We start from the raw sequence: 23951 nt of genomic DNA, 5'->3' as shown, positions 1-23951 counted from the left end.
CACAGCCTGCTCCCGCCCTCACCCTGCACACGCGCCTGGCACCCAGCCACTGACCGGTCGAGCTCTCTTCACTGGACGTGTAGGTGCCCTTGCCTAACAGGAGGTTCACCATGGTCGGGGAGTTGGCCACCTTCAGTGGCGTCTCTCCTTTTCTGTTGCTCTGCTGAGGATTTCCTCCATACCGTAACAACAGCTTCACCACCTACAAAGCAGCAACAGGCACATTAGGGAGCTTTCTGAGAAACACCAACACACTACTACTACGACTGCGTAAAACTGCGACCGTTCAGAGAACCGCACGCTTAACCAAACAACAGTCCCAGGCTGAGGCCGGAAGCTATCTGCACAGCACCGGCTGGCAGAGTCTCTAAACCTGTGCCTCTTCTGCAGGAAGGACCCTAACGGCCTCTCCTCCAGGTGGAAGAGTCCCAGCTTCTCAGAAGTCCTCCCTCATGACGAGCTGACCACCTGCCCACAATCTTCTCACACAGGCTCTCCCCTTCTGCCAATGATGAGTTCGCCACTGGCAGGGTCCAGTGGTCGTGGAAGTTTTGGCCACGTAGGAGGTTACAGAATAGAGGAAACAAAGACGAAACTTCTGCAAGCAGGTTTATTTTATATTTTCATTTATTTTAAAAAAGACTACCTCTTCCTTGCTTTATTTTACATGGGTAAGGATGGTCACGTAAAGAACAGAAACACTCAGTGACAGTTCAACAGCTCTGTTCAACTGTTTATAACCAGCAGCCTGTGCATCACATGCCCAGGACAGCTGATTCACTGAACTCAAGTACAAATACGAAATTCAGTCTCAACCTTAGTCCAGTCTGAGACTAGAGTGTTAGAAGAATCCTTCATAAGGATCAATACAAACTCTCGTTACTCATGTCATCTAGCTTCACTTAGTACATTACTTGGGACAAAGCCTCCTGGGGACGAGTTTCCCACTGCTGCTCGAATACATGGCCATCACCTTAGTTTTACGATCCTGGAAGTCAGAAGTCCAAGATATTGGCTCCTTCCTTTCCATGCACATGGGATTCCTTGCAGTGGTGGGACTCTGGTCCCTATGTCCTTGCTATCTGCCAGCTGAGGGTCATCCCAGCTGCTGGAAGCCACTGCATTCCTTGGCCTGTGGCCACTTCCTCTAAGGCCAAGAGTGCAGGTCGAGTCCCCCTCACCATCTACTCCCTCCTGCCTCTCCTGGTAACTCTGACCCAGCGGGGAAAGGATCTCTGCTGCAAGGACTCTTGAGGGCCACTGGGCCCGCCCAGATAATCCAGGATCATCTCTCATCTGCACAGTCCCCTTACCACTTGAGGTCCCATGTTCACAGGTCCAGGATCAGGACAGCGATACCTTTGGGGGCCATTAGCCTGCCTCCCTCACCATGTTTCCACCTCTTTGACATTTTCCATAATAAAAAGTTTTAAAATGATAATTATGACAGTAGAGAGAGTCAAATGATGACCCCCTTGCTCCCAGCTCCATCACCTACCAGCTCACAACCAGCCTCAATTCACCCACACCTGTCCTCTCCCCCAGGTATTTTTAGCAAATCCCAAACATTTCATAAACTTTTCGGTACATTTCTCTAAAACAGCCCTTAAAAAACAAAGAAAACATAATGCCATTATCTTCCCTAAAATTAACTGTAATTCCTAACATCAAATATATCATCATGGTTCAGATTTCTCCAGTCTCAGAAACCTGTTAATTCAGAGCCCTGCCCCCTCTCCCGTAGCGCCTTGTCACCTCCCAACTGCGCTGCTCAGTCTCGATGCTGATGGTCCCCTGGCATCTGCCTAAAGCAACCAGGTGGTGCTGCTACAAGGAGCTGTGGCGCGTCCTGGTCTGTTGGTGTCTCCTTGCCATGCTTGACTGTCCTGTCTGTGGCTCTCGTAGTGACCATTAACAAGTCCCTCATCACCTTTGTGTACCACCCTGCTTTCTGGCAGCACAAGATATGTCAGACACATCATCTGCATCTCCTGTTTCAGACCTGATGGTGGCCGTTTCCCCAAGGGGGCCGAGGCCTCGCAGGGGAAACTGTGCACTAAGTTGCTCACTGCTCATGGACTGGTGACAACGGTCATCCTGGGTATTGGCCACACCTCTCAGCGTTGCATCAGTCCAGGCCTTCCAGGTCTGACGGTACCACAGGGACAAGGACAGGGCCTGGCAGCAGCCCCTAGAGCCCCCTTCCTATGGTCCGATCATTCACCAACACAAATCCACCTGCATGGCTGGAGCAGGCCTGTCAACGTGCTGCAGTTGGTGTTGACTGTGAGACTGCAAGAGGCCAACCCAGGATGAGAAAGCTGGGCTGGTCAGAGAGGTGGGGGCAAAGACTCACTTCTCAGTTACCCAGCAAACAGGAAGGACAGTGAGGACAGAGAGAAAAGAACCACAGAACGATGCACAAGTCGGACGGCTGGCCCACCACAGGGTCTGCGGAGCGGTGCCCACCTTGTAGTGCCCGTTGTTGGCAGCGTCGTGCAGGGGTGTGTCGTCATCCAGGCCCTTGGTGTTCACCTCCGCACCCGCAGCCAGCAGCTGCTTTGCGACGTCGTAGTAGCCCCGGTTACAGGCCTCATGCAGCGCTGTCCAGCCTGGAAACAGACACTTAGGACATATGTTACTTAATCCTCAGGAACAACTCCTGGCTCACTCCTGTCTTGAGGCAGCACCCCAAGGACGTACTAAATGACGGGGACAGAGGTCTGGAGAGCGTCCCTCGCACTGAGGGGCTCCATTCTAGGGAAGCCCTGAATGTTCCTCACTGTGGCACCTCGTCTGCTCAGTGACATCTAGCCTGTTAGCCCTGCAGACTAACAAGCTGCAGGGGTGATCTGGAGCAATAATACAACAAGGGACAAGGAGTGGTGAGCACACTGTGACGACAGCAGCTTAGCCCTGCTCAGCCATCAGCACACAGGTAACAGGGACGGGCTGAGAAGGCTTGGCAGAGCTCGCTGCTATGGCCACAGCTCTAGAAATATGCCCTCTGGGAAGCACACCAGAGTCCACCAGGGAGGCTTCCCCTGGTGGCAGCTTCCGCCCGGAGCCTCAAGCTGTTACCAGGTAAAGTGGCTGCCATGTCAGTGTGCAAACAGGGCCCACCCCCACGGACACACATTCCAGTGCCTTGGAAAATCCTGATTTAGGAAAATTGCTTTTTTTTTAAAAAAAAAAAAGGTGGTAAATTAGGTTTGGGTCAGATGACTATCAACTAGGGCAGAGGGAAAAATCTGGGATTCTACAGGAAGACTGTTTCGCTCATCTTACATCCTCACTCATTTGGAACAGACAATTCTAGAATCTGCTGATGCATCACAGCACAATGGACGTATTTTATGCAACAAAGGCAACACTGAACTGCACTCATAGGGCCTTAAAGCACTCATAGGGCTTTAAAGTAAAGAGAGGACCTCGCCTGTCTCAGGGCGGGGAGGACGCCCATTTCTGTCCTAAATTAAAGGAGAGTCCAGGGTGACGCTTCTTCCCTGGAAGGTAAGAGGGTGTCCTGGGCTGACAGGCACAGAGTCAGCCTCTGCTGGGGCGACACAGCTAAGTACGTCAGAGGCAGACCCTCCAGGAGCCAGGAAAAAAGAATCCCCCAGCACAGAACTGGGGTTTATATAACACTGCAGAGTAATATCTAAAAATCTGTCAATTCACTTAAAAATAATGAAAAACAAGAAAACGACTTTATTTTGAAATATTTCCCAAGAAGCACTAATTCCTCCTTCTCAGAAACAGCAAATTACACTGATATAAAGTGGGGTCTGCTACATGCACCCGTGCACATGCCCACAGACACACTCACACCTGAGGAATGGCTCCCACTCCTGCAGTGCAGACCCCCAGGGGTGGGGCCACTGCCCACTGCGTCACTGACGCTCGCTGGGCCAGAGGGCTCCACCCATCTCCCCCCCTTGGGGAGGCAGCCTCAGCCTGTGAACCCTCTGCCCGCGGGCGGGCGCCATGAGCGCTCACCTGCGAAATCCTTGACATTGACGTCTGCCCCCTCGTTGATGAGCTCCTTGATGCGCCGGGCGTCCCCCCGGATGGCAGCTCGGTGCAAGCGGGTCTCCCCACGCTCGTTTCTCTTGTTTACTTTGTCTTTGGTTTTTGAGGCAGAGTTAGGCGTCCCCTTCTGACACACTGTCGACTGGGAGGGGTGCTTTGGTGTTGTATCTACTGCAGGCCAAGGAGAAGACAGACGCAGCATTACTAGGGGTGGAGCCAGCAGGGCTAGGCTGGGGGTGTCCCTGCTGTCCAGAAACCTTCAGGACCTGGGCCGTTTTCACCAGGTACACAGGTGCCCACCCCAGGAAGAGAGCCTCTCCTGTCCCAGGGACCACCCACCACCCCGGGGGCTCACCTGGGCTGTTTGCAGACTCCTCGGCTGTCATCTGCATGAGGAGAGCCACCTGCTGGCGCTCGGAGAGTGGGTAGCCAGCCCGGATCCCAGACAGCCCCATGCCAAACAGCAGCCCAGCCTTCCGGGTGACAGGCTCCTTCTTAATCCTCTTCCGCTCAGGACCCTGCTTCTCTGTGACGCGGTGGAGGAGAGAGGGGGGAGATTTCATGCCATGGAGTCCTCAGAACCCAGAGCCTGACCTGGCGCTCCCAGGGAGAGGGGGGAACAGAGCTGGCAGCGCCCTGGCTGCCCATCATCACCTCTGCCAGCAGTAACTGTGAGAGACACAACTCTAACACCTGGCTGTTAGCCAATGAAGCCTGGTAAGCCTTGTCCCCACCAACCATTCACTCCACTCCAGGTGCCTCCCCAAACCGCCCACCACGCAAGAGGCGGTGGACAGCCGATCACAGATGTCCTGGCTCACACAGGACAGGTCTCCATCTATTAGACACACGTGTCTATAATCCAATTCCTCCTTCCCGTCCCGCCTCCAAACAGTACAGATATAAAATGGCAAACACAGTTAGAAATACATAAATAGATCAAGGCCGACTGGTCAGTACTGTACCTTTCTTCTTGCTTCTAGGAACCTCCATTTCATGCCATGGCGCTTCGAGGAGCGAACCAGCCTTGCAGTACCACGACATGGACTGAGCTGGAGGCATCTAAAGGTATCAACACAGAGCACTAACGAGATACGATGGAACAGCTTTGGCCGTTCCTGTCTCAGCCTCCTCATAACAGGCAAATCCTCCACTTATCTGACCCGTTACAAAACACCCTGTCAACCTCGAACAGAAACACATGTGCTGTTTCTTTTCAAAGAGGCAGGGAGTAGGGGAGAGAAGATACCCCCAGACTTCACGAAGCAGGAGCCAGAAGCTCACTTTCTTCCTCACCCTCCTCGCCCCTCCTGCTGATGGGAAATTAGGGATCCATCGCGAGTCTCGGAATCCGCCCCCCACTACCCCATGCGTCCTGGGAAGCCCGTGTGGGGCCAAGATGGTTGCGGGGTATTCTAGGTCACGGAGTGTGAACTGCAGGCAGGGGAGGAGGGCCGCAACAGGAGCGCAGGTCTCTGAAACTCTCCTCTGAGGGTCTCTCTCTGCTTTCCACTCAGACTCTCCAGGTCCACGGAGCTGGCTCCCTGGCTGGGGTCTGACCCTAGAGGGTGGGCGACGTCTGGGATGCAGGCTGAATGGATCCCCTGTCTGCCTCGTCTGCTCTGCTCCCAGAACAAGAGCTCTCGCTATTCACCACCTCAGGCCCCACAAATGTGTCATTTCTGAAGAAGAGTTTTCTGTAAACTGCTATTTCCTTAAAAATAATTTTAAACTGCCTTTTAAAATCTGAGGTTGTAACTTGCTGAGAATGCTGACCCATGTGTTTTAGGTGGTAATCCCCAGGCACCACAGGCCACCACCAGCTGCAAAAATTAGTTTTTAACCAATCCACCAGGCACAGGTCCAAGACAGGAAGTAAATTCCAAAAAGAATGCTTCTCATCGATGACCAAGGACCCCAGCTCCTCTGCTCCGCCCCCCATTCTCCCTACATCCTGGCAAAGGCATAGACGACGGTGTGGCGGGACCTCATGGTGCATCCCAGGGCAAGCCTCTATGGGATAATGAACTAGAACAGCAGCTCCTGTGGCTCCACGAAGTCCCAAGACACTAGGCCACAATTTGGAAGTGACGGGGCCACAGTCCCGGACCAGGGCATTGGTGTCAGTGCTCACAGCTAAGGCTCCGCTACTCTGTCTCTGCACCTGCCCCACGCTCTCCTCACCTTCACTACCTTTACCCAATTGGCCACACAGCGCTTGTGTACACGTTCTGATGACGCAGGTGACCAAGAGGATGAAGCTCTCCACGGCAAATGTATAAACAATAACAGAAACAAGACCAGTGGGACGGCGGGACCTCCCTCTGTGCCCTACAGGCACAAACCAGCTGACCAACCGCCCACAGAAAGGGTGGCGACCAAACCTCCAGATGCCGCTCCACTGAGGTGTTTCCAGCACAGGGTTCTGAGTGTCCACCGCCTCCTCTCTCATGAAGGCAGGAGGAGGGCATGTGCATGCTCCCCACACTGCGCATCTCCTGGGAAGCACTGCGTGGTCTCCAACAGTCAGAGCCTCTAGCCTCTCAGGGGCTCTTGCCCACCGTGCCCCACTGAGCACAACACTCGCCTAGGGCAGTGGAGACACGACGTCCTCTAAGAGGATGAAAGTAGAATCTTGGAAAAGCACACACAGCCTTCGAGTCTGCACACACAGCGTTGAGAACCCTGGCTGTAGGTGACATTTGCTAATTACATGGAATAATTTCAGAGGTCAAAGTGAGCAGATCAGCCCTGCTTCTCTGCTGTGTGCAGATGCCCAGGGTGCTGGGGCGGACCTGGAAAAGCAGGGCAGAACCTGAGTGGGCTGTTTTCATGATAGACATGACAGTGATTTTAAGACGCCAGAGGAACCCAGCAAAAGGACACCAGAGCCACTATCTCCAAGCAAGAGTGCAGGCAGTGGACTCTTTACAGGTCAGGGAGGTGGCAGTGGGACCTGCACTTCCTGTGAGTGGCAGCTGAGAACAACCGTGGCCTTCTGCACAGAGGGCTTTCTGCAGCAACAGAATTTGTCTCCAGCGCAGAGCAGGACCTAATGGAAACAGGCATGTGGTCTCAAGAAGAGACAAAGGTCACATGGGAGTGTGGGGACAGCCGGGGCGGAGGGGCCAGGTAGGCGGCACCCTCCTCACAGTGCCACACCCCACCGCCCACTTCTGCTGTCACCAAGCTTTAGCAAAGGCAGGACTGTGTCTTCCCTCTCTCCCCTGGCCAGGAGAGCTGTAAGCACTCCAGATAATACGCTAAGGAAAGGCACAGACACTCCCTCCTGTGATGAATTCAACCCTCACAGAAGCCTCGTCTGCCCCACACGTGGAAAAAGAGCAAACTTCTCACACGGACCTCCCCAGGCTTAAACAGCACATCTTATGTGTCTGAACACAGCAAAAAACTCCAAAACGTAATCGGATCGTCTAAGATGCCAATTTCTCAATGGCAAAATGTTTTCTACAAGCACCTGCAGCTATCAGTACTAGAGGGTTCGAGTCCAGCCAGGCTGTGAGTCTGGGGGAGCGGGAGAGCCCACTGAAGCTCTGCCCGCAGAGGGAGCTCTCCATTCTGGCCCAGCCAGGACGAGGCTGAAGAGCTGAGGCCCGACATGCACACAAGGCTACAGAAATGGTCCCGCCTGCCCCTCCTACCAGATGCCGCACAGCCCAGCTCACTGCGTCCTGTTAGCAAGGGCGGACCCCTCAGAGGCAGAAGCCTTCAAAACCTGTCTCCCTGGGTGAGGCAGCCCCGCCGGCCAGCACGGTGGGGGAGCAGGACAAGAAGAGGACCACTGGCAAGCTCCTTTGGCATTTGGCTAATTTTTTATTTCTGATATCCAACCGGAAGCAAAGAAGAACTTATGAGTTCCAAATGGCATTTGCCAAGTTTCAGAGTGGAGACCTGGAAGGTCCGTGTGACAGCAGAGCAAGCCCTATGTGAGGAGCAAGTGCTGGTCGAGGCACCACCCTGACAGGCTCTGTGAACACCTCCTGTGGTTGGCGGGGGTGGGGGGGCGCACGTGGGGCCTGTGCTCTGCAGCTTCCACAGGCTTTGATGAAGAGCTCTGAGGGCTTTGCAGCTGACCACAGTGTGGGGCCCAGAGGCAGAGCCACAGGAAGGCGGAGTCTTGCAAAGCACGGGTGGGAAACAGCTGAGCCCACGATCCCAACGGACCCCAATGGCTGGAGCAAGGCCAAGGCTTCCTACTGGATCTTTCCTTCCTGTTCCGTCAGGTCTGTGTGCATCTCCCTCATTCCTATTGTACTCCTGGTATTCCGACGTCAGCTGTGGCACTCCTGGTAGGCTGATGGGTGGAAGACGGTTTCCCATGAGCCTGGACAGCCTCTACATCATCTTCAAGAAAACATGGTGATGACAGTGTCTTACACTTCAAGAGCACCTTTATTTTTGCACACAGTCACCTCACCGGTCCTCGGTGACGTCAGTGTCACGTTCGGTCATTCCTTCCTGGTGCGCAGTCACCCAGCTGGCAACTGCAAAAACTCCCATCCTCCCAGGCCATCACTGGGTTTCCCAGTAAACCCGTTTCTCCTTCTCGTCCCCAGGCCTTCTGGAATACGCTCCTCCCACACTCTACTGCAGCTGTCTGGCTAGAATATGGCCTTTTCCTGGGAAGGGAGGCTGCAGAGGGCAGATGGTTGTGAAGGACCTTTGTTTTCAGAAGTCGGCGTCCAGAGTCCACTTTCTGCTGCTTAGTTTCACCCCTTAGTAGAACTCAGACATCATCCACCAGAGAAAAGACTTTTCTAAGTTACTGTGAATTCTGGCATCAAGGAAAACAGAGTGAGCTCTGGGAGGGTTTCCTCGTTGGAACCAGTCAGGATGTCCAGCTGTCTGGGAGGTTCCTGGGAGGTCGGCCTGCTGCTCTGTGGGCAACGTCTCCTCTCCCTGGACACTTTCCATGCCTTCTCTGTGCTGTCTTGTGATTTCATCACAGAATACTCCCACGTGTAACCACTTCTCTCTCCCCTGCTCATAACACATTACACTCCCTGAACTTAAGGACTCCCCATGTTCACAAACACGGAGAGTTCTCGTCTTCTCTGAGCACCAGTGGTCTCCTTCTCTCCTCTTGGAACTCTGTCTGGATGAAGATGTCGAGTCTCATCGTCGTCTTCACCTCGCAAGCTCCTTCATGTTTCCCATCTCTTTTCTTTCCAGGCCTTAGTCTAGGCAATTTCTTTAGCTATAACTTCCAATTCATTAATTCTTTTTTTTTTTTTGTGAGGAAGATCAGCCCTGAGCTAACATCCGATGCCAATCCTCCCTTTTTTTTTTTTTTTTTTTTTGCTGAGGAAGATTGGCCCTGGGCTAACATCCGTGGCCATCTTCCTCTACTTTACATGGGACGCCCCCACAGCATGGCTTGACAAGCAGTGCGGTGGTGCGCCCCCGGGGTTCCACCAGAGTGCGAGCACTTAACCACTATGCCACCGGGCCGGCCCCCATTAATTCTTTCTAATGTTGTATCTAATAAGCTATATGATCTGTCCATTGAATTTTTAATTTCAGTGATAGTTTTCATTTCCATATGTTCCATTTTATATGTTTTAAAAATCTACATGATCTTTCTTGACAGTATCTTGTTCCTTGCTTGTGTTTTCAATTTTCTTTTATTTCCTTCTACTGATTTCATATTTTGTATCTAATCACCCCAATGCGTGAAGCCCCTGGGGCTGACCCACTCTCAAGACTGCTTTCTTCCTCATGGTCTGTAGTTCTGACTGGCACTCGTGTTTGTCTGAACTCTGGGGCCCAGGGAGCTGCACCAAGGCCATCTCTCCAGAGAGGACTGGCTTTTGCTCTGGTCTGGGACTGGTGGGAGTGTGAGGGACTTCGAATGGCATGAGGTAGAGGTAGGGCACATCTGAGTGCCAGCCCTCCAGGGGGCAGGCGGGGTTAGTCTCTGGGGAGACCTCTCAAAGCCCCCCGCCCTGTATAGACACTGCCAGAAGAGACAAAGGGCCTTAGCTAGGGGATGGTGTCCAAGGGGTCCGCAGGTGTGGCTCTCATGGGCACAACCTTGTGAAGCCCTCAGCCTATCCACTGCCACCCCACAGATCTGCAGCCGGAGCAGAGACAAGCCCCGACTCTCACTGCCCTAGACGCCTAGGGACTTCTGAAGCGGAGCTCGTTGTCCATTACGTTCATCACTCACCATCTCTAATTCCTAGGCTTTTCTAGCAGAGAGCTCTTACAGGAAACATAGTCCACCATATTGCCAAAAAAGGAAAATCTTTAACTCCTATGTCCCACCGTCAAATCCTAAGATGTCAACACCACCTTGATTCTACTCCACAGGAGAACATTTAGTGGTGCTGTTGTGAAATCACAAAGTTCACCGCGATATCCTGCAGAGCTCACGGAAGTCCGACAGCAGGTGGGGTGGTGGGCACTGGGGATGCTGCTGTCCCTGACAGTTCCCTTGTGTCTCACCTGGTCTCAGGAGGACACCTTCCACACCAACACTATCGCCTAACCTTGACGTTCAGAGTCATGAAATACAAGAAGCCTAAGGCATGGACAGTCCACCTAAATGTCCACACTAAACAGAACATCCAAATCAGACAATGAGTTACAAGAGGGCCTACCATTCTTACCTAAGCATTACACTCAAATTCTTCCAATGCAGCAAGATGGAAGACCCGAGGTCCAAACAGAACGCTGTCCTGCTAACCACTGCAGTGGAGCATTCTCTAACGTTCTGGTTGCAGTTACAACTGGCTTTTCCTCCCAATCTCCTGATGTGTGTCTACTTCTTTCTTTCCTTTTTTAAAAGGTCATCATCATTGAGCATTTAAAGAAAGAGGGGGTCTGTGGGACCTTCAGCAGATCCCTGACTTCTCCATCTCTGACGTCTGGCTTCTCCTGCAGTGTAGGTGGAGGGCTCGCCCAGCTCACCAGCCATGTGACCTCTACACTTGGGTTTCTTCATCTCTAGATAAGGGCGACGAGAGTCCCCATTCCACAGGTGCTTGGGAATTCAATGAGGGCTGTCATAACCATAAATAGGAAGCCAGAATATAAGAAAGTGATGTCAGCATAAAGGGCCCCGAAAACATAATTTCCCAATCTCCGCCCCTCCCTTCCACTACCCCAAAGCATGTTGAGAACTTTAAAAAATAAAATAAATCATAATCCAATCCTGCTAGTCCCTGGGCCTGCCTGGACAGGCCTCCGACCGTCCCTGAGGCTCCCCCAGCCCCAGACCCTGGGAGCATCCTCGGGTGGAGCAGCCACATCCTGACCCAGACACCTCCAAGAGCGGCCTGGAGCACTCACTACGACCACACACAACCTCACAAGTCAGGACCACAGAATCCTCATGGTTTAGAGCTTTACAGATAAAAACACTGAGCGGTACAGAGAGATGAAAAAATACGCCCAAAATCCCACAGTATCTACCAGGGTGGAGCCTGGATGGGCTCCTCATTCCACCTGCCACCCTCAGCCTGCTGCCCTCGCCTCCACAGGCTTCCTGGGTCGACTATACCCCCGGGTGTCGTCACAACTCCATGCCGGAGAAATAAGTGTGTCCTGTGACTCCACAGGGAGTGGACTCTGGAAGCTGTCACCAGCTTCCCTGGACTTCGCCCAGGCCTCTTCCCTGTGCTGACTTTGCTGGGGATCTGGGCACCGTCATCAGTCTCGGTCATGAGTAAAACTACATGCGGAGTCCTGGGGGTCCTCCCAGCAAATCACTGAACCCGGGGTGGTCATGAGGACCCAACTCACCTAACACTACGTTGACAGCATGGCCTGGCTACCAGCCAGAGCACCCCTATGAAGGGCCCTGAGGGAGCCCAGGATACTCTGTAGATTCACACCTTTTCTGCAGCCGGGGCAAATAGAGAATTTTAAACAGAAAGACCCTTCCTTTGCTGGTCCAAACTCCCCTCTGTATAACAAGAAACTGCTCACGTTTAGAGAGGAAAAATAACTGAGAAATAATTTGACCAGAGGTCAATCACATGGAATTCTTAAGTATTTGAAAGTATCCTACTTGAACGTGCTTCTTCATGAGTGACGACGCATGGTTATTCAGGGGCCTCTCACCCTTACACTCCAACCACCGCAAGAAGGGCTGTTGCTGGGCCCCCTCAGCTCCTTCTGCTCACCAACTTCCACATCCCATCTCTTTTCTGCATAGCAGAACTCATCCTTATTCAGATAGTGACCCTTCTTTCACAAGACCATGGGAAGGTGACCCCCAATACCTGGCCTTACCAGGCCAGAGTCACAGCGGTCACCTTTCCCAAGGCGGTGGTGGGCCAGGAATGGGCAGGCCCAAGTCTAGCCACACAGTGCGCTGAGACAGCCATAGAGACGTGGTTCTCGACTCTGCTGAGAGGGGAGGTGATCAGGCGCGCAGTGAAGACAAGGCAGGACTTTCTGTGGCGTGTGGCTACAGCACCCCACACCAGTCCTTCCGGTTTTGCGGGTCTTGTCAGAATGCACCCACCGAGTCCTGAGAGCTCCCAGGGTCACACTGCGGGTGGCACAGGTCCTTTCTTGCCGGAGTTTTCACAGTGGTCTCATTTTCCCACAGTGCTGCCCTGCTCTCTGTCCACCAAGGTCTAGCACTCAGTCAGCGAGCAAACAAGTGGGAGAAGCCTCTTTGTCATCACATACACGCCACCTCCAGCACTCAGCAGGGCACGGTGATCAGAGTTCCAAGAAGTCCTGCAGATGCCAGCAGCAGAGCCAATGTCTTCCTTCCACAAACGGGGACAGCCCCAGAGCAGAAGTAACAAAAGCCAGCCTTTTCCTCTTATGGAACCAGGGGACATGAGTCTCCCCAATCCCTAGCACTGAATGATGAGCAGTTCACATTTCAGAGCTTCTGAATAAACACCAGATACCAGAAACAAGAGTCTTACTCACAAGGGAAAAGCAAAATAAGAAAATCTTCATTTTTCCTTATTCCAAAGAAACAGGTGCAGGAAGCAGCAAGGCTGTGTTCAGACTGAGGGACAGAACACCGTGATGGGGCAGGAGGCTTGTGTAGGAGCCTGAGCAGGGGAGGCAGTCATCTAAAGCAACCTAAACAATATTTACTTATAGATTTAAGTTGTGGGGAAATTTAAATATATGAAAAGTAGACAGAATAGTATAATTTGAAGGAAGTCCCAACCACCATGTAACTTCATCATGAACACTGTAGGTGGTAGAAGGCTTTACACCGAGACTGGTATCAAGGCAGCGGTGGGCAGACCGGGCAGGCTGAGCTGGGCAGGAGGGCCGCCCCAGACCACCTGCCCGGAAAGGCCGTCTGCAGGGATGTGCCTCCTCTCTGGCTGAGTGGCTGCCTTCTTCTGAGGCCACAGGAGAAGCTGTCTCTGGGCCTGCTTGTCTTTCTTATACAGATGGCCAGACCTGCCTTGGGTCTTGGGTCTGCCTGGGCTGGAGGGGCCTTGAGATGGCATGTGCAAGCCTGCTTGCCCCACCCTGCACCCCACCCTGCAGAGACCTGGCTTTTGGTAAGCTGTGCAGCACTTCTGGAAGGACGGGGAAGCAGTTTCTGCCTCACCTGGACATGAGGAGTCCAGGGTACTATGCAGGCAGCTATAAGGATGAATGACCTCAGGGTGGACTGACTCTGCTCGGGCTTGGACGTGCAGAGTATTTCCAGCTTTCACCACAGACGGAGCCGTATTGTTCTTGGCAGGACGCCCCCAGCCCTGACTAAGCACTGTAGAGGCCGGCCTCCTATGGCCTGGGTCACGTGCGGCCACTCCTGTGGGTCTAGGAAACAGGAGAACCTTCTCAGGCAGTGTGGTGGTGTCTAGGGGGAGGCTCATCAGCCTCTTCCCACTCGGAAGGGCACAGCTGAAGAAACACTATCTGCCATCAGAACTGGGATTTCTGGAGCCCTCTGCTGCAACCCCCTCACAGTGAGTGCCAGGCTGCATCTTCCCACCAGAGGGCACTGGAGGGACATGGCAGGAGCAGGGGCCGGGCAGGGCGGGACAGTCAGATGCCTCGCACCTGGTCATGATCCTTTGCGGATCCCTCCTGGCCCCTCCAGGTCTGTTGCTCCTGAAGATGCCCCCTCAGCCTGGCCTGGCCCGAGGGGACCAGAGTCTCCTCACCTCAGTCACCCGTCAGTTAATGATTCTTATACACCGGTCTCCCGTGTGGCTTCTCCCTCCTCCTAACTCAGCGGGAGGCACAGCCTTGAGGGTGGGTGGGCAGCTCCTGGCCAGAGTGTGCACCTCTCAAACTCCACCCCATTTCTGTGCAAGAAACGTTCCCGTGGTTAGCGGGGAGTTAGTGCCTGGCACAGAGGTCCTGCTCACCAGGAAGTGAAGGTAGGAAGACAGGGAACCTGTGCGTAAGTAACCTGGGCCTGCAGGGCAGCCTGGGCCCCGGGGCAGCATGCCTCCTGCTGCTGTGCAGAGTGCACCACGATCCCTAGTTTAAGAGGCTCTTGATGCATGAGATGCTTGACACTCCCCAGAATCATCTTACTGGAAAATTTAGTTTGTTACATTAGCAAAGCAGGTATACAAGAAAGTTACTCATGAAAATCTGCCCTCAAAGGATAACAAACAGAATAAGACTGCAAATACTGTATTTCACGTGTATTGAGATTTTGTAACATAGTCCTTGCCTGGAAAAGTCGATTTTCAAAATGTTCTTCACTTTTTTCCTACCTCACAGTGACTCCCTCCCTGCCCTCAAGGAGAAGAAAAGTGGCCGCTCCCCACATGCCCCGAGGATCTCCTAGACAGCCCAGGGAACCCCCATGGACTCCATGAACCGACCTAGCCGCCTCTCCCCAAGGTGCTACCCATCAATGGAGGGATCTGTAAGTCCTTCTGGAAGCACAGGCCCAAGAAGCCACCATCACGATCAAATTGTCACTGCAAAGAAATCCTACCAACCAGAACTGGGTGGGCAGCCTACGGACATCCGCCCACTGGGGCACGCTCAGGCTAATGCAGCCCTGTCAACTCTGTTTGAGCACCTTCTCCCAGAAGCGGAAGCTCTAACACTGTCTCCGTGACTCTGACAGTAAGGTTCCCAGAGTACAGAGGAATGTCCCAGAGGTCTGACGCCAACCTCCAGACCCTACCATCCAGACAGCTAAGAACCAAAGAGCAACACCACACCCTCTACAACCAAAACTGGCAAAGGCACCAAAAACAAGAGAGAGGATGTCCAGGCCTGGTCTGATTTCCTCTGGACCTGAAGCCCGAGTCACAGAATCCCTGTGAGCCCCTCCGTTCTGGCGGGAGCCCCACGTCCACGCGCACCTACCCCCTCCCTCCTCTACTCCAGTGCTCTTCTGCGGAGTATCGGCACCTCTCCTTCCTGTCTCCAAAGTGCCAACTCAGCGACAGGAGCCATGGGCTCGGTCACACCTTCATGAAGGATCCCACAGCCCTGCCACCTTCCTCCTATCTCAGCCAGCAAAACCAAATCCATTTTGCTGCCTTTTAACTAACCAAAGTCTCTGTTTGGCTACTGTGAACCCTGTGGGGACATACGCTCAGGGGGCATCCTGCACAGGATGGGGGTGGGGAGGAGGAGGAACCTGCGACCTTGTGAATAAAAGCTATGACACAGACACTCATTCCCAGGCTGTGCCCTCTGCCATTTCTCCCAATTTCCTCATATGTTTATCTCATTTCAGCACCCGCCACTTTCCCATTACCTGACAAACCTTCACAGTAGGAAGCCCTCCCACGACCCGTCCTGGCAGGGCCTCTGCTCCTTGCCCTATGGCTGCATTCCGGGGAAGCCAGGCCAGCCTTACGGTTCTATGAGTTCACCCCAGGCTCTGTGGCCTCCGGGTTTTGGCACCCCTTCCCCCCGGCCTATGACTGGCCTACAAGTCTGCGGAGCAGTCAGATGACCAGCAAGCTGGGAGGGCCCCTGAGCACCAAGATTAAGAGGAAGAGAGTGCAGGCCAGCAGGAGGGAGGCTGGGTTCCTGCCTGGACCCAGTGTGTCCCGTGAGCAGTTCAAGGTGGAACTAACTTGAAAGTACACACACCGAGTACTATTAACTCCTCGTGTGCACACACAGACATGCACATGTATACACGCTCTCACACACGTACACACTCTCACATACATGCACATGCACACACACATAGATGTGCACATGCTCACAGACATATGTTAACATCCGCTCACATACATGCACATGCACTTATGTGCTCGCACGCACACACTCACACTCCTGGCTCTGCATCCCCAGGCCCACCCGCACCTGCATGAAGACTGCACTGGCTCTTGCTCACTCTCAGTGCTCCCTTTGGCTTTTATTTCAAACAAGTGGGTTTAATTTATGTGCTTTTGTCACCCTGAGGGAAGGCATGTTTATCCTCCAATGTAAAACCTTCAGGAGTGCCTGGGGGCCTCACAGGAGAGGAGCCATGTCAAGCCCACAGCTGGACACATACTGGGAGGCTCCAGGGGCGTGCTGGGAGCTGGGGGAGTGTTTCTACTTTGTGCACTTGCGGGAATTCTCTGTGTCTGAATCTTCCCTATCAGCTCCAAGTCACCCTGAACATGAGGAAAGAGGAGAAGGCACGACGAGGCCTCACTCCAGACCCTAACCCAGGTCTGCAGCAGGACTCCTCAGAGGGGTCCCAGAACAAAGCCAAGAGGTGCAGAGAGGCTAGGAGATACCCGTCCTGGGGGAACAGCCCAGGCTGGTCCAGTGTCAGGAGACCTCTGAGGGGTGGGGATCAAGGACACTTTCTACGGAAGAGAAGAGTCTGGCAGGTGTGATGTGGGAATGGGCGTGGTACAGATGACCTGGAGGCAATCAAGAGGAAGCGAGGGGATGGGGGACACGGTGGGGGGGGGCGGAGGCGGTGCGGTACCTGTGTCCGAGTCCTTCTGCTCTCCATTGGCCCCCACAGTGAAGGGCAGCTTCCGTTTGGTCGCTCTTTCTCTCACCTCCTTCCCTCCATCACTGCGGTCCAGCTTTGGGGTCTTGGTTAGAGAAACTTTATCTTTATCCTAGAAAAGAAAGTGACCCCTTCAGACATCATTCCCAAGTTAAATTCTCCAAATCCTGGGCCGGCCCCGTGGCTTAGCGGTTAAGTGTGCGCGCTCCGCAGCTGGCGGCCAGGGTTCGGATCCCGGGCGCGCACCGACGCACCGCTTCTCCCGCCATGCTGAGGCCGGGTCCCATGTACAGCAACTAGAAGGATGTGCAGCTGTGACATACAACTATCTACTGGGGCTTTGAGGGGAAAATAAATAAATAAATAAAATCCAAAAAAAAAAAAAAATTCTCCAAATCCTCACATCTACTACGATTTCATTTCATGTGCCAGGAAAAGCAAATCTCTTATTTGAGCAATGAACAGCTCCTCCTGCTGCCTCGTGCACATGTGGCTTCCTCCATAAGCCAGATAGCCGCACGCGCCAGTGAGGCACCTCACAGACCAGAGCTGCAGCTGAGCCCTGACCATGACCCCACACGGCCCCACTTCTCGTCCAGAACCTGGAGGAGGCTCAAAAATTGCTGCTAACGACTATTCTTGTGTATATGAAGAAAGCAGAGCAGACACAGTTGCCTCCAACCCCATTTTCCCAGGGAGAGATTAGATAACGCAATACAAGAGCTAGCTTTAAAAAGAGGTGTTGACAGGTGGAGTCCAATTTTCTGTTATAAACTCTCCCTCTGGAACGAAGGTGCCCAGCTGCCCTGCCTGTCTGGGCCTCCCACCGTGCAGGAGTGTGTCCACACGCCGCAGGAGCGTGTATAACTCCTGAGATGCTGCACTCTTCGTTTCCCATGAATAGGGCAGGCTCTCCTCCTTCCCCATCTGACATCGCCCACACAGCCCTCAGTGCTCCTGCTGCCTTTGGCCTCCCTGCAGGCCTGTGACACTGCGAGGCTGTCTTCAGGACAGATCATGCAGGCCAAGCATTGGTCCCACAGCAGAGCCCATGGCTGCAAACCTGCATGCAGGCACCCACCCCAAAGCCAGAGCTGGCTGGAGAGCAGGTGGGGTGCGTTGCCATCACCCCCTCCTCCCCTGTTCTAATCTCAGGCCTGGTCCTCCTACAGGGTAAGCACCAAGAAGCCCGAATTCCAGCCCCACCCTGACAAGCTGGCCAACCCTGGGCAAGCCTAGCACTGTGTCTGCCTCAATGTCATTCATCATCTGTAGAATGGGAGACAGTGCCCATCTCAAGGCGCTGAGCAGAGGCTCAGTGCACGACGGGCATGATGTACACACAGCCGCTCACCGTGCAGCTCTGCGCCACACAAGGTGAAGAGCTCCTGGGTGGAAATGGTAGTGCACAGAGCCCTGGGGGGCAAGAGTGGGGCAGCCCGATCCCAAAATGTAGGTGGTGGTGGGGGCGCGAATAAGCTGTGGAATAAGCTGTGTAGAGCGAGAGCCCCTGTTTCACTGGCTGCAGCAGCTGGACGTCCTGGACCCCCAGCCCTCTGGCTGATGGCATCTCAGTGGAGTCTTTCGAATTCTAACCCACACCTTGGCTGTTTGCTCCAAGCACACACAGAGCCATGTGGGAGAGGCATCATCACTCCCAGCCCCCGCCCTGTCCACGGAGAGCAGTGCATCAAGCCCTACGCAGGCAGCACACACAAAGCCCGCCACAGGGTCAGTGTACTTGGTGTGATGCAGAAGAAGGAACTGCTACAAATACACGGTGCCCTATCCCACCGGCAACCTTTCTTTCTGTAATCTTCTCCAGGGAAGCGGCTGGCAAACACAGTGCAGTCACAGCCACACCCCCACACCGCCCTCACAGCACCGGGGCCCTCAGGGTGCTCCTAGGAGGAGCTGCCCGCCAGCACCGAGCACCGCAGCAGTCCCGCCTCCTGTGGCCCTGATAGTCCTCCAACTCAACCAGTCAGCCACAGCGTCCACAACCTTGGCAGTTAATGAGCAACACCTTCAAGTGAACAGGGAGGTCTCCGCCAGAACATACTGGCATCTGGAGCACAAAGAGGGGCCGCGGGGCAAAGCCTGAGGCATAGCGACGTCACTGGAATGAGGAAGAACTCCCAGAAGACTGAGCCGTGCAGATGCTGGACGCACCATCTCCCCCAACAGTCTACCTGAGGCACCAAGACACAGGCATACCTGTCATTACCTGCGCCCTGCCACACCCAGCACCGGGAGAAGGACGGGACCCATCAGCAAAATCCCCAACTGTAATAAACACCTTCCCACCAAGAAAACTCCTGGCCCAGTTGGTAAATCTGATCTATGGATATACAAAAGAGACAGTACAAACAATAACAACCACAAAGTATTCAGGAATGCAAGAAATTTAAAAATCAATATAGAGAAGTCAAGATGGCAGCGTAGGCAGACTCTGAACTCACCTCCTCCCACGGACACAGCCAATTTACAACTACTCGTGGAAAAATTACCCCTGAAGGAGAACTGAAAACTGGATAAGAGGAACTCCTGCAACAAAGGACAATCCCAATTGAGGTGGAAGAGGCAGAAATTCCCTTCTGGAGAGAAAAAACGCCGCCTTCACAGGCCGCCAGCCTCCACAGGTCGCCAGCCTCACGGCTGCCCGGGAGCAACCCACAGGTACGCAGCCCTCCCTGGAGGAGCGGGGTCCTGAGCCGGGGAACGCTCCCACTGTGGGCATTTTGTGGACCCAGCACAATCGAGACGAGTGGCATAATATCTGACTTTGCCTGCTGCTAAAACATTGGGGAGTACCCCCAGAAAAGCTGGTTCACAAAGAAATTAAAACGGGCTCTTAAAGGGCCCACGCACAAACTCACGCATTTCAGAAAGCAACGGTAAAATCACCAGAAAGAAAGGTGTACAGTGCTTGGGTGAAAAGAGACTCACCTGATAGGCCCTGAGTGCATCTCGGTGAGAGGTGAGACCTCTACAGAGACTGGGGACGTTGGCGGCCATTGTTGTGGCCTGGGGTGGGCGAGCTGACATAGACACCATTGGAGTTCTCCCTGGGGCGTTCTAGCCCAGGTCTGCCCCACCCACTAGAGCACCGATTTAATCCAACTCAGCCAGGGCAGGCAGCCCACCCTAGAGACTGGCCCCACCCAACAACAAGCCTCAGGGAACTTGTGGGCCTGCACAGACTGGTGACTGGATTCTCTGCAGCCTGGCAACTGAGCCCACTTCTGTGGGGCAGGGCGTGCACAAGAAGCAAGTGGAGAGTGTGGGGCGGTGGTGGAGAGTGTGGGGCTCCCACTGTGGAGAAACTGGGTCCACTTGAGAAGGTCGGGGCGAGCACACGGGGCAGGACTGTGTTGACTGTGTGTGGACCTGTGGGCGGCAGGGCCTGTCAGCGGCAGAAGACTTGTGCTTCTCAAAGACCCACATAGGGGTTTTGCCCCACCTTACAAAGCCTGAAACAATTGGGTGTCCTGTGCCTGAGGCCAGCCCCAACCAGCTGCAATCCTCAGAGAGCTGACAAGAGACCTAAAGGCTGGAGGCTTAGAGCAATGTAAGACCCTGAGCCTAACAACCTGCCATGCTAGGAGCCTACTCACTTAAAAGAAATACTGCAACACAAATGTGGTATTAGATCTTGCAGCCAACTGTGCTGGGGCTCTGCACACCTGATAAAGAGACTGAAGGGCCCACAACAACTACAAACAGCTGAGCATTACAACAGCGGACCAGGAGCATAACTCGGCCTCCCTGGCGCCTACAGGGAGAGCAAACAGGCCACAACAGAAGGACACACATAGCCCACATAGGGGTCACCCCTGGAACATTGAGAACTGAGAGAAGCACACTGCAGGCCTCCTAAGGCATCACTTATATAAGATCACCTATCCAAGAGCAGGAGACGTAGCTGACCTACCTAATATGTAGACACAAGCACAGGGAAAGAGGCAAAATGAGGAGGCAAAGGAATACATTCCAAGCAAGGGAAGAGGACAAAACCCCAAAAAAGGAACTAACTGAAACAGAAATGAGCAACCTACCTGACAGAGAGTTCAAACTAAGAGTGTTAAGGATGCTCACTGATCCGGGGAGAAGAATAGATGAACTCAGTGAGAATGTCAACAAAGAAATGGAAGATATAAAAAAGAAGCAATCAGAAATGAAGAATACAATACTGGAAATGAAAAAGTCACTGGAGGGATTCAAAAGCAGAGTAGAGGATACAGAAGAACGGATCTGCGAGCTGGACGAAAGACTAGAAGAAATTACCCAGGGCCGGCCCTGTGGCTTGGTGGTTAAGTGCGCGCACTGCAATGCTGGTGGCCCAGGTTCGGATCCCGGGTGCGCATCGAGGCACCACTTCTCCGTCCATCCTGAGGCCGAGTCCCACATACAGCAACTAGAAGGATGTGCAGCTATGACACACAACTATCTACTGGGGCTTTGGGGGGAAAAATTAAATAAATAAAATCTTTAGAAGAAATTACCCAAGCTGAACAGGTAGAAGAAAAAAGAATTAAAAAGAGTGAGGACAGTCTAAGGGACCTCTGGGACAACATCAAGCGCACTAACATCCGTGTTATAGGTGTTCCGGAAGGAGAAGACTGAGACAAAAGGGCAGAGAATCTATTTCAAGAAATAATAGATGAAAACTTCCCTAACCTAAGGAAGGAAACAGACATCCAGGTACAGGAAGCACAGAGAGCGCCAAACAAGATAAACCCAAAGAGGCCCACACCAAGACACATCATAATCAACATGTCCAGAATTAAAGATAAAGAGAGAATCCTAAAAGCCGCAAGAGAAAGACAAGTTACATACAAAGGAAACCCCATAAGGCTACCAGCTGACTTCTCAGCAAAAACCTTACAGGCTAGAAGAGAGTGGCACGATATATTTAAAGTGCTAAAAGGAAAAAACTTACAGCCAAGAATACTCTACCCAGCAAGGTTATCATTCAAAATGGAAGGAGAGATCAAAAATTTCCCAGACAAGCAAAAATTAAAGGAGTTTGTCACCAAGAAACCAGTACTACAAGAAATGTTAAAGGGACTGATTTAAGGGGAAAAGAGAAGACCACAAATAGGAAAAATTATCTATTTCCATGATAAGAGGGGTAATGGATAGAAATGCACAAAAAAGAGGTTAGATATGATATCAAAAACATAAAATGAGGGAGGAGGGGAGTTAAAGAGTAGAGCTTTCAGACAGAGGTCAAACTAAAGAGACCATGAATTATGTATAGAAGGAGAAAGGAACAGAGAAGGACTATTAAAACACTGAGGGAAAAAAAAGGCAAAAATGGCAGTAAGTACATACTTATCAATAGCTACTTTAAACGTTAATGGACTAAATGCTCCAATTAAAAGGCATAGGGTGGCTGATTGGATAAAACAACAAGATCCATATATATGCTGCATACAAGAGACACACTTCAGACCTAAAGACACTCACAAACTGAAAGTCAAGGGATGGAAAAAGATACTCCAAGCAAATGGCAATGAAAAGAAAGCTGGGGTAGCAATACTCATATCAGACAAAATAGACTTTAAAACAAAAACTGTAAAAAGAGACAAAGAAGGGCATTACATAATGATCAAGGGAACAATCCAACAAGAGGATATAAAACATGTAAATATCTACGCACCCAATGTAGGTGCACCTAAATATATAAAGCAATTATTAACAGACATAAAAAGAGAAATAGTAACACAATAATAGTAGGGGACTTTAACACTCCACTTACACCAACAGATAGATCATCCAAACAGAAGATCAATAAGGAAACATTGGCCTTACATGACACACTTGAACAGATGGACCTAGTAGATATATACAGAGCATTCCATCCAAAACCGAAGAATACACATTCTTTTCAAATGCACATGGAACATTCTCCAGGAAGGATCACATATTAGGCCACAAAACAAGTTTCCATAAATTTAAGAAGACTGAAATAATACCAAGCATCTTTTCTGACCACAATGGTATGAAACTGGAAATCAACTATAGGAAGAAAATCAGAAAAGCCACAAATATGTGGAGATTAAACAAAATGCTACTGAACAATGACTGGGTCAACGAAGAAATCAAAGAATAAATCAAAAAATACCTGGAGACAAATGAAAATACGACATGCCAGAATTTATGGGATACAGCAAAAGCAGTTCTAAGAGGGAAGTTTATAGCAATACAGGCCTATCTCAACCAACAAGAAAAATCTCAAATAAACAATCTAACAATGCACCTAAAGGAACTGGATAAAGAAGGACAAACAAAGCCCAAATCAGGAGAAGAAGGGAAATAATAAAAATCAGAGCAGAAATAAATGAAATAGAGACTAAAAAAACAATGGAAAAAATTAATAAAACCAAGAGCTGGTTCTTTGAAAAGATAAACAAAATTGACAGACCTCTAGCTAGACTCACCAAGAAAAAAAGAGAGAAGGCACAAATAAGTAAAATCAGAAATGAAAGAGGAGAAATTACAACAGACACCTCAGGAATACAAAAGATTATAAGAGAATACTATGAAAAGCTATATGCCAACCAATTCAACAATCTGGAAGAAATGGATAAATTCTCAGAATCATACAACGTTCCAAAACTGGATCAAGAAGAAGTAGAGAATTTGAATAGACCAATCACCAGTAAGGAGATCGAAACAGTAATCAAAAACCTCCCCAAAAATAAAAGTCCAGGACCAGACGGCTTCCCTGGTAAATTCTACCAAACATTCAAAGAAGACTTAATACCTATCCTTCTCAAACTCTTCCAAAAAATTGAGGAGGCGGGGAAGCTCCCTAACTCATTCTACGAAGCCGACATTACCCTGATACCAAAACCAGACAAGGACAACACAAAAAAAGAAAATTACAGGCCAATATCACTGATGAACATCGATGCAAAAATCCTCAACAAAATACCAGCAAATCGCATACAACAATATGTTAAAAAGATTATACACCATGATCAAGTGGGATTTATTCCTGGTATGCAGGGAT

At 51.7% G+C, this 23951-nt stretch overlaps 1 protein-coding gene across 8 annotated transcripts in view; it reads right to left on the bottom strand.

Annotated features, from left to right (window-relative positions):
* Positions 1-23951, bottom strand: part of ANKRD11 (ankyrin repeat domain 11) — a 214293-nt gene that overhangs the window by 16891 nt on the left and 173451 nt on the right. For 3 of the 8 annotated variants that reach the window (XM_087419774.1, XM_087419776.1, XM_087419778.1), the window contains exons 4-8: positions 16904-17042; positions 4388-4558; positions 4000-4203; positions 2470-2612; positions 55-202 (exon numbers count right to left, since the gene is read on the bottom strand). In XM_087419774.1, the coding sequence (XP_087275900.1) occupies positions 55-202; positions 2470-2612; positions 4000-4203; positions 4388-4558; positions 16904-17042 (805 nt within the window). Of the gene's footprint in view, positions 1-54; positions 203-2469; positions 2626-3999; positions 4204-4387; positions 4559-4997; positions 5095-16903; positions 17043-23951 lie in introns of those variants that run through there. The other 5 variants (XM_087419777.1, XM_087419779.1, XM_087419775.1 and 2 more) reach the window with 3 other exon arrangements.

The sequence above is a fragment of the Ceratotherium simum genome, chromosome 30, assembly GCF_057802395.1.
Source record: "Ceratotherium simum simum isolate JZ-2026a chromosome 30, ASM5780239v1, whole genome shotgun sequence".
NCBI lineage: Eukaryota > Metazoa > Chordata > Mammalia > Perissodactyla > Rhinocerotidae > Ceratotherium > Ceratotherium simum.
Note: the sequence above shows the minus strand (reverse complement) of the source record. Positions and strands in the feature narration are given on the sequence as shown.